Here is an 11,077-nt window from a genome sequence, read left to right as displayed (position 1 = left end):
TGGCAAACATTGAAGTTTCATTGATTAAATAATCCTGTGAATCTAGTTAAACATTCGTCGGAATATGTTTAAACCTCAGATGAATACTCCACTTAAACGACATCATGGTAAATTGAAATGTGGATTATCATCATCAGTACAGCTAAACAAAATTCGTTCTCGCGAATGTCGAGTAAGTGATGGTTACCTGTTACGATGCTCATTCCGTTTCCAGCAACGTGCGAAATTTCTAGCTTTAATTAACGATAAGCTAAAGTAAAATAAATTGCAAATGAATGATTCGATTGAAAGTCAAGCATCGCTGCAACCGCTAATGAGCTTATCCATGCAGTTAAGAAATCTAAAATTTGTGTGACAATTGTTACCGCCACGCCACGTGACAGAGGACTTCCAGGGAAATAACCCGTAACTTAAACTCATGCGAACTCACCAACGTTGCCCAGTAATGGAGAAGTTACTCGGATGTCTCAGGTTAACTCTGTGAAAAACACAAAAAGGAAACTTGAATTAATTGAGCAAACGGTGCCAATGGTATGCTGCGGATTTAGAGATTTCTGGTTCTTGAATTATTTGTTACTGTTCTCTATTTCCATTTTCATTCACCGCATATTAGGCAAGGACAAAATTCTGATCAAATTTTCAACCTCATCTTATCAAACAATTATTAAACTTACAATAAGTACTTATTCTTACCTCTTCCTGGGTTGCTCCAGAGTGTAAATGTAGATAGTAGTTCTCCCATTATGTCCACGTTGAACGGCAAAGCGAGGCACCTTTTACACTGCAATAAGAATATAACAGAATATTACATTATATTACTTGGATCAGACTACATTTCACTACAGACTGTCTGGATCTGATCAAAATTTTTTCTATAACATTATAGTGATTTGTGATGCGCCAATGAATGAATCTTAGAATCAATAATATAAGGTTGATCAAATAAGCACAAATACCGAATAAATGAATCAAATAATTGCGACAGAATTTAATATCAGTCAAATATGAATGCAAAAATCATTAAAGATTAAAAGCGGGATAGTGATTCAAAATCATATTAATTGCGTATCTTTCGTTTTTATTCACTGTATTGATTGATTTACGTTCTTAGTGATTAATTGATCGGGTTACTTTGTTCAGATTATTGCGTCAATGATGCTGCAATTTCATCTACCCCTGTAATAAGGTAGGATATATCATTTTATTGGTATTCCAATCATTAGAACCAATTAATATCATTGTTGCAATTTATTTCTAAGATCAGGTAAGATATCACAATTTTCATTTAGGAATATTACTTAAAAATCAATGCACGCAAGATTTAATACCATTTTTTAAATTCAACGAGACTAGACGATTTAAATTCGTTTGTATTTTAAAATAACGTCAGCAATTTAGGGTGTATGTATAGTTTGACAATGAGAATTAACGGTGAGCTGTAGAAAACTGTGACTATGGTCGCCAATTTTTAATATAAATAACGCGTCATTAAATAAAACAAAGCACGATATCCCACGGAGAGAGAGGTATTCACCAAATCAATCACACTTACGATTGTAAAGACGGCGAATAAAACTTACCTTCAGTATTTGCTGACTCTTTTAATTTCAATCACTCACTTTTTCTTTGGATCACAGTTTTGCACTTTGTGGAATAATTACTGAATGTAAGTTTGATAATAGTACACTGATCAAACTACGTGATGCAGCTTCAATACTGTGATATGGATTACAGAACAGTGAAGCATTTTTTTTTTTAACCATCCATGTCCCAAATCACTGAAACATGTGATTCTCTTTAGACCCGCCGAACACGACCGCACGTAAACACTGATCGGCAACAACTGATGGCGAATGACGCCGCACGATGCTCACTCGCCGCGTTTCCCAACCGACTGATCGGACCGAGATGCGCACAGCGGGGTATTGCTTATCAAACTGCCGTTGTATCGTAGCATCAGCCGTTAATTTAATTTTCGCGTATCGAGATTTATCGAAGATTCTGGGAAAGACAACTCTAGCCTGACAGAGGCTTGATTTTCACTGCGGCAGCATTTTACTGCCCGTGAAAATCCAGACGATCATAACAAAAATCTTGTTAATAAAAGTTTCTGAGGAACTAATATAACAGAAATGTTCTAGGTAAATTTATATTTTCATTTTCAATTAACGGTTGACGCACAAGCATTGATAACCGATAGGAAACTCTGAGATATAGTCAGCACACGATTCCTATATTTATTGAATTTGCGATTGATAATGACAATAAGTGTGGTATGAAGCCGTGGAAGTATCGTACTTACGCCTGAGACGGTAAGCAAAGGCAATCCAGCATGCGCACGTGCTACCAACCAATCGGCGATGACCACATGTTGTTTGGTAAACTGCTCTATGTCCCGCTACTAAACCGTACCCAGGGTTAGTCATCTCTTCTAATCTGCACATTACTCAATGGTAGTATTGATGGTTACTCGAGGGTGCAGACCAGTGCAGACGAATGATGGCTTGTAGACGGAGCAATGTTCGTTTTCGATAAATATTTATTTTATTTTATTTCTGTTTATAAAAATGTCTCCACCTTGCCTTAGCCAGTGCTGTCAAACACCATCAGCATCAATAAATGAAGAAATTAAAAAGTACCCGGTTAAAAATATGGAACTTAATCGGGTGAGCTTATTTTTAATTTTCATCTCTGGGATGAGCTTCGCTGTCATCGGTACACTACTTTCAAACTACTTTCAACAATTCTCACTGAGTTATGTAGGTAAGAATGCATGAAAATCTCTCTACCCGTATATAATAAAATTTCATGGTTACGTTGACTTCTGAAATACCAAAATAACAACGATTACATGAACCAGTTGATAAACAGGAATTTGAATGCAAACTGTTTCTATCTCTACGTTAAAGTCCTCGACCTTACCTTTTACCTGAAACAGCAACTTTTCAAATTACAGGTGACGATAACCGGCGTATATTTGCGCCACTCCCGTCAGAAAATTTTTTGAACTTACATGATGAAGGAACATTAAGTCTCTCACTTCGAAATTCAGAAGTTAGTAAAATAAAACCAGTCACTGATGCAGCGTCTGTATCAGAGGCCATAAGCTCCTTACACTTGGCGTTAGAAATGAAACTATCCGGTAAGCAAAGCAAAGCTGTAAAGTTGTTTCAACACGCTGTTGCCTTAGCTCCTAAGCACCCGGATGTTTTGAACCACTATGGAGAATTTTTGGAACATACACAGAAAGATGTGATCAAGGCTGATGAGTTTTATGTCAGAGCTTTGACATATCAACCAAATCACGAGGGAGCTTTGGCTAACAGGCAAAGAACAGCTCGAGTTGTTGATGAACTGGACCAACGGATGCTTAGGAGAATAGATGAGAAGAGAGATGCGTTATCGGCAATACCTGATAGCAATGCCGCACTCCGTCGTGCTAAAAAAGAAGCATATTTCCAACACATTTATCACACTGTTGGTATTGAGGGTAATACAATGAACTTGGCTCAAACTAGAGCCATAGTTGAAACAAGAACTGCAGTGGCTGGTAAAAGTATTGATGAACATAATGAAATCTTGGGCTTGGATGCTGCAATGAAGTATATCAATGCGACCCTTGTAAATAGGTAAGGCAAACTATTCCAAAGGTGAATTAATAAAACTTTTAAGACCGATCAGTTTGCAGCATGTAAATTGACTAATATTTTCAATATAGGACTACTTTTATCACCACTTTAGCAGAGATTCATTTCTCACAATTGATAGTGAAGCGCAAATCGCATCATGGCACCAGTCACCTGATAATTGAATCAAAAATACGTAATGGTAACAAGGACTGAGCAAGAAATTTTTCATGTTGTTTGTTACCTTATACACAAAATCGCCATTTTAGTAAATTTTTTGTAAATATCTTTCACCATTTAGATCAACTGCCTACAGAAATATTAAATTAACGTCATTTGAGTGATTTTCTGAATTTTCCTACAGATATTTTCACAATACTAGTTGCCAAGGGTATGCGTTGCAAAATTATTGAGACTTTAATACATTGCCTATATTAGTATAGTTATGGGTGTAGGATTCATTATTCATATTAAATTTCTATTTCCTAATAAATTCTATGTATGTATGTTTATAGTATTAACAAACATTTTAATTTCTACTTGACGCCATGATGCTTTTGCATAGATTAAATGCTCCTGACTGGAATGCTTATAGTACAGCTTGCTGCGGGTCTGACAGTGAACGGCCCTTCAAAACGTGAGCAATTTAAAAAAATGAGTTACTTACGACTGTTCCCTATAATAACGGATTCAGAATTTTTGGAAATATATTACCAGTATCTTGTCTTGATTGTCAACAATCTCAAAAATGTGAATATTGTGGGGAACAGCCATGAATAAAATGTTTGATGTTGTATTATCTTTTGCACACATTTTACACACTATAAATTGTTGTCTGTGACTTTTATTTTTATTCCATTTGTACGTGAGATGTTTTGGCATAGTATTGGCATCTATTTCGTTTGTTTTGTTATAAAACAGCATTTGCATGAATGGGACCCAGTACTTCAAGTATTTTTTCAACTCATTTTTGCATGATATTGCTATGTGTATTCTAAGGCAGAAAACTACCGATAGGGTCATTGCGTCAATAAATGAAAATGACCGATGAATAAACTATTCAATATAATTTATATGTTAAGTTTTGTTCTCTCATCGGAGTTTTATTGTCTGCTTAGACGTTTCATCATTGGCTTAATCACCCTATTTGTTTTTATGTGGAAGTCCCGTGCTGAGCAGAAGTAGTTTGAATCATTCATAAACTAGTACTATGCTATTGTGGGAAATTGGGCAATTAGGTAAATAACGAATAATTGTTCAATACACTGATGCACCCACGTGGTGCTTACTTGTTAAATCTGTAGACACCTGCAACACTGATTGCATATTACAGGGTTGGCTCCATTTCCATCAAAGATATACTAGAAATTCATAAACGTGTGCTGGGGCACGTAGATCCTGTAGAAAGTGGGCAATTCAGGCGGACACAAGTGTACGTTGGAGGGCATGTACCACCAGGTCCAGGAGACATACATATGTTGATGGAACAATTTTCTTTGTGGTTGAACAGTGAACAAGCTGTTCGAATGCATCCTGTGAGGTAATGTGCAAGCATATTAGGAGCACTAACTGTAACGTTATATGCGTTTTTTTACAGAGTAGATATTTCTAACTAAACTATTTCAGATACGCTGCTTTGGCCCATTACAAGCTGGTTCATATTCATCCATTCTCTGATGGAAATGGTAGAACATCTAGACTTTTAATGAATATGATTCTAATGCAGGCTGGCTATCCGCCAGTTATAGTTCACAAACAGCATCGACATAAATATTATGAATATTTGCAACTGGCAAACACAGGAGATGTACGACCTTTTGTCAGATTCATTGGAGAATGTACAGAACAAACGTTAGATTTGTTTTTGTGGGCTACTAGCGAATTTTCTAGGCAAGTCCCGGCATTAGGGCAAGATTCTCTACTATCCGAAAACCAAAACACGATTTTGCTCAGCGACGATGGAAGTGGCGACTATGAAAACGATTAAAAAGATTCAAATTTTTATAATCATATATAACTTAAATACAAAATTGATAAATGTATGCCCAATTTTAAATTCGCATGCGTGTCAAGAGTGTGATGAATATTATTGTGATTATTCCGTGAATCGTACATACATACCGGTGGTTTGTACAAATCAAATATGCCACTTCCATTACGAAATAATTGTTATGGCTATTTTCTATTTAATTTTGAGTCCATGTTCGGTTGTAAGCATACCATCAAAGCATAATCGTATGCCAGCCAAAGTAGCCTGCATAGGTGCACATTAATCTTATTGTACATAAGTCAAGTCATCTTTGCTATTAATACAATTTAAAAATTATTGAATCGAGACTCATGTCACGAATTGGGACAATCTAAATTTGTCATATTGTTGAAAATAAGTACTAGTTCAAATACTTCTGTACATAGATCTAATAGGTAATTTTATAAAGTATTTTTTAATATTAAGTTGATTAAGACTGTGATGTAAAATTATTTACCTAATGTTAATCAATGAAGTATAAGAGAGGCACAAATTATTGTACAGATGTAATGTTTGTTTAATCATGAGTAAACGAGTTGTAATGTAATGAGATCAGTGCGGCAAACACTTGCAGGTCAAGATGTTTGAAATTATCAAAAATGTTACAATACGTGATCATTCAGACATTATTTAGAGTAAATTTTTAAGAAAAAAGAATAAACCCAATTATTATAGTGCTTTCTTGTTTATTAATTTTTTTTTATTTATCCAATTGTGAAAAATGAAGAAACCTATACGATGTAATACCATTTTCAAATGGTAAGCTGAACAAAAAAGTCGAAACTTTTTACATACATACAACAAGAAGCTCATTGTAAATAGTAAAATGAATTCGAAACATGAATCATCAGATGATCAGAAGACAATATAGTTAGGTTTTGGTTCTGTTTTTTATTCATCAAGCAACAACATGGTGTCATTATAATACATGTATGTACCCAGAACAATTTTCTGTGCATATCAATCAGAATGAAGAAAAAAAGATCTAGTGAAGGTGAGGCAGATAGTCGAGATTTGTGATATCATGAGTAATGTAATACACTATTACAGTACTTATGGTCTTATCAGTAATAGTGTCTTCGACTGTGTTAAATTATTTTTTTCCAACTTTATAAATTATTATCATAGCATATAAAAAATTATAAGTATATTTAAAATCTTCATTCAACGAGCAATCTTCCATCACAGTTTATTACCATTTTGTAATATTCTGTGACCATAGAACGGGGATATATATATCAACATTTTAATTTGCTCGATATATATTACATTAACTTGTTCTACTTGCCTTCAAGTCTGTGATCATATGAATTTATTAAACACAACTTAGACAAATGTATCACATGCTGGATAAATTCTATAATTATTGTTAAATAGTAAACATTAGCTTCATCAATATTGCGATCTATGTGAAAAGAACATTCATGTTTATTTATGTTAAAGTCAGTTAGGGAAGTGTTAATCGACTAATGCGTGTGAATTATCATGCTTTGTTCTATTGGTTTGACTAAAAAGGTATGAAAAATTAAAATCTTAAATTGTAGTTAGCAATAAAATATTCCAATACAGCTTCACAGGGGCAAAATTTACTCATAAAAAACTTTGTGACATTTTTTCTACTATAATAACCACATGGAATATTGAGGCATCGAAATATTTTCAAGCTGATAACTATGCAAGATATTCTTAGTTTTAACAATCAATAATATTACTTAACAATACGTTTTTCGAATTTAAAATAGCTGAGATCCACTCAGCATGTTTACTTCCTAAAACTTCCAAGGGATCGAAATTTTTCTATCGTCTGTTTGAAAGTAAACCTGTGCAAATATTTTAATTTAACGGGGTCACAAAAACTTCGAATGCACAATTTTTAAACATAAATATAATGCGTTGATTTGGCACTATTATAACGAAGCAGATTGTAGAGAAAATACAACAGTTATTATTCAATTGAGGACAGCTGGCCAAGATCTATAATTGCAACACTCAAAATCTTCATTTAATTAATCGAAACATTGAAAATTAAAAATACCCCCGTGATAATTAGCTCACGCTGAAGAATTGAGTATTAATATTACGATTTTTTAATTGTAAGAGCAACAGATTATTCATTGGACTTAATATTCTAATAACAATACAGATATATTTTGACGAAATTGTATTTGTTTGAATTAGTATTTAGTTATCTACCGGAATCATTCATGTCACACCAGTGTTCTTCCAACAACTGCACAACTCAGTTCTTCTGAAATGCATGACATTATCAATGAAGCGACTTAGAAAAACACATATTTCCTTAAAGTCCTATGAGTTATTAATTAGATGATTCCGCAGTTACATAAAAGAAAGTGATCTGGATCAAATTATAATATTATTAATACACAACTCAATACTTAGGCCGTTGTTGAGCCACATTGAAACATATATAAGTGTCTTACAGCTAAGAGTTACTTCTGAAATCAGTCGTTATTTGGTTTAATACGAGTTTCGTTTACTAAATTTAAGTAACCGGCTATAGAATAAGATCTAAATAGATTATCCAACTCTGCAGTCAAAGAAACGAGACCCTTACTTTTAAGCAGCCTATAGAATACACCACCGTTTCTTAATGTAAAAAAATATTACAAAATTCATCATATCCAGGTATTACAAATTTTCCAACAATTTACGCGCACTGTAACAGATATTAATCAAAGACCATGAAGCCTACATGATGTAATAAAATGATATTTTGAAAATTTAACCTCATTAATAATATCAATTCAGTTTATAAAATTTTTTTGATCTAGAGGCAAGAGTGAAAATACAATGTTCAAATAAAAATATATACAGTGTATGCAAAATCAAAAGAGCACTATGTACAACTTTTGACTTAAGATACGTGGATATAAAAAGATTAATTTGATACAATCGAGATTGTAGACTGGCAAAGCTTTTGTACCTTGAATTTATACAAGTTTCCAACGAACGAATTGTTGTATTATGTTCTAGATGTCGTATAATAGCCAAATAATACGAATGGTTGAGACCTTGAGTATATGATGATATCATGTTATGAAGAAACCAGAAATTCAAATACATTAATCGAGCAACAGGGTTGGTGATCTACTTGTAATATGTTTCCATAAACCGGTATTCTAAGGCTGTTTTCACTGTCTGGCGGTACACTGGGTCCCTTTTCACGATATTTCTAATGTCTAATCAATATCTTAATTTAATATTACATGATCTTATACATCAAAAAATTAAATTCACAGCTTAAGCATAAGTCAAAAGCACTCTTGTCGCACTCGAGAAACGTTTATTGTACATTTAGTACTTCAAAAGCTTAAAAACCGCTGAAAAACTCAGAACCGGGCACACCGTAACAATGAGAAAGTGCCATACATGTATAATAATTATGATTCTTTGAATGTTGGGTCGTAAATGGGTTTTGGTTTGATTAAGGGACTGCTTGTCTGAATGTCAGCTACAAGTAAACTTTTTTTTTTGCTGTATATACTTTTTTGAATAACTTTTTTTTAATGTATCTAGAAGCTACTGGTGGAGAAATGCTTCATAATTCATCATGTAAGCAACTTTTGTCAGTAAACGACCGGCGCCTTATATCAGAGAACAAAATATATTTATGGTTTTTATTTGCTTAGTACAGTAGTTAAATACATGATAATTTCTTTATGTTAAAATTTGCAGTAATGAAGTTAACTTTTATCAGCAATGCATTTCTGAGTTAATCAACCACTATTCAATACTAAGTCTCTGAATTTGTAGCTGACGGAAATTTTAATTATAGTCCATAATTTTAACTTGAACTTTTGATCCAATTTTACAGTTCTGAAATGAAACAATAAGCAGAGTAAGCAAGGTCTATAGATGCTGATTTGTTTAGTAAGCTAAACAATTTTTAAAATTATGTAGAGAGATATTCATAAAGATGCGCTTCCAATAAGTTAGCGATTGTAAAAAACTTAGTTGGCTTTCATGTTGGACAAAATGTATCATTTTTTAAATATATATAAAATTATTCAGCGTTATTAAATAAAACCAAAAAAATTAAACTGTTGACATTATCTCAAGTATATTATAACAGAAGATTAATTCGAAAATGCATCACATATTTGAAGATAGAGTCAGGGTGTTTCACCTCATTTGGAACCCGCTGAATGATTTCTGGTGAGTTTACACTATATGATTTTGCTAATCACAATTTTTTCAAAGAGCATCCTCTAAAATTTTATCACTTAATTAACAAGCCAAGAATATTGTAGTAGTCAATAACTGTTTATCATGAGGCAAAAAGGTGACACTAAGGAACTCGTAACACTTTTTACACTAACATCGGTAAAAAATATAGATATATCGTACATCACTATTAGAGTATTATTTGATTAGATTCAAAAGTACATAACGACTAATAGAATTCGTTAGGAATACATAGATTTAACTAAGAATGTGATTAATATAGTGTAAACTCACCCTCAGGTGATGCAACCCATATATTATTAGTATATGGGAGTGTGACGTTTACATCCCACATATTATATTATTATGTATACGGGAGTGTGACATGTAGGTTTAATTGTATCGTGTGTTGCGTGTGCGCGTCATCTTTTGACTGATCTGCTCTTCTTGGAGAAGTTGGCCTCTGAATTGGCTGACTTGGTCCAGTGCTGCGTTCAATGTATCACGCTGCTGTGTCAACAGTTCTTCCCACTTTTGGGCGTACGCTGCAACAAACAAGATTTAATCCCGTCAACATCAAGGCGTGATTATGTAGCAAGCAGTCAGCTGGTTATATGGTATTACAATGCTTAGTCACGATGATCAGATGACTTTCTAATAAGGTGAAATTCTCTCAGATTCAGTAAATAGCGGAGACCTTAGACTAATCATACTTAATACAGAATTATACCAAAATACAAAAAAAGCAAGCTGCGAGAATTAAACAATTTTTATTCAGCTTCCGTGATCCTGACTGAGCACTAAATTTAATAAATGTTCATCCACTAAGTTGTAGCATGAAATTTCGGACAGTATCATAAGCATTTCGCTCCATTTCATAAATTGAAATTTAACAGCAGTTTCAAAAGATAGAACATAAAATGCACAAAGCACAAACCGCCCCTGATCTTACGCCTGAAGATAATACACGTGATCTACAAATGTTCTATATTGATACGATAATATGGTAATAGATAAGTTAGTAATAATAAGTTAGATTATTTTCAATTCAAGACGTAACCCAGAGAAGATACAATACATCTTTACCGCAATGATTAGTAAGTGCATTTAACACACAGCTATACTGATAATTAATGTTTAAAAATATAAAACCATTATGATGGGAATCCACAAAAATAACATTTATTAACAAACTGGTTGATGTACATACATGAGGATGTGCAAGGTAACGTTGTCA

At 33.4% G+C, this 11,077-nt stretch overlaps 2 protein-coding genes across 7 annotated transcripts in view; one reads left to right on the top strand and one right to left on the bottom strand.

The window, feature by feature from the left end:
* The first annotated feature begins 2,414 nt into the window (after positions 1 to 2,414).
* On the top strand, positions 2,415 to 9,941 carry LOC124186243 (protein adenylyltransferase Fic). 3 transcript variants are annotated; one of them, XM_046577776.1, is made up of 5 exons: positions 2,420 to 2,763; positions 2,957 to 3,629; positions 4,192 to 4,263; positions 4,960 to 5,166; positions 5,253 to 9,941. In XM_046577776.1, exons 1-5 carry the CDS (start codon positions 2,568 to 2,570, stop codon positions 5,611 to 5,613), a joined length of 1,509 nt encoding a protein of 502 aa, XP_046433732.1. In that variant the 5' UTR covers positions 2,420 to 2,567; the 3' UTR covers positions 5,614 to 9,941. The 3 variants fall into 3 exon arrangements, with proteins under 3 accessions (XP_046433753.1, XP_046433732.1, XP_046433744.1); XM_046577797.1 differs by lacking the exon at positions 5,253 to 9,941 and having other exon boundaries at positions 2,415 to 2,763; positions 4,960 to 5,185; XM_046577788.1 differs by lacking the exon at positions 4,192 to 4,263 and having other exon boundaries at positions 2,422 to 2,763.
* LOC124186139 (kinesin-like protein KIF2A) overlaps positions 6,527 to 11,077 on the bottom strand; it is a 31,838-nt gene continuing 27,287 nt past the window's right edge. For all 4 annotated transcript variants that reach the window (XM_046577697.1, XM_046577621.1, XM_046577630.1 and 1 more), the window contains one exon: positions 6,527 to 10,385. In XM_046577697.1, coding sequence (XP_046433653.1) covers positions 10,234 to 10,385 — 152 coding nt within the window. In that variant the 3' untranslated portion in view covers positions 6,527 to 10,233. The remainder of the gene's footprint in view (positions 10,386 to 11,077) is intronic.

Source organism: Neodiprion fabricii, chromosome 1 (assembly GCF_021155785.1).
Source record: "Neodiprion fabricii isolate iyNeoFabr1 chromosome 1, iyNeoFabr1.1, whole genome shotgun sequence".
NCBI classification, from domain to species: Eukaryota; Metazoa; Arthropoda; class Insecta; order Hymenoptera; family Diprionidae; genus Neodiprion; species Neodiprion fabricii.
The sequence above is the reverse complement of the archived record's forward strand: the minus strand, read 5'-3'. Positions and strand labels throughout refer to the sequence as shown.

Excerpts from the sequence above, each read along its gene's own strand:
- LOC124186243 (XM_046577776.1), top strand. The coding sequence starts at position 2,568 with ATGTCTCCACCTTGCCTTAGCCAGTGCTGTCAAACACCATCAGCATCA. Across the intron at positions 2,764-2,956 it reads ATTCTCACTGAGTTATGTAG|GTGACGATAACCGGCGTATA; the intron begins GTAAGAATGCAT and ends TTCAAATTACAG. Across the intron at positions 5,167-5,252 it reads GTTCGAATGCATCCTGTGAG|ATACGCTGCTTTGGCCCATT; the intron begins GTAATGTGCAAG and ends AAACTATTTCAG.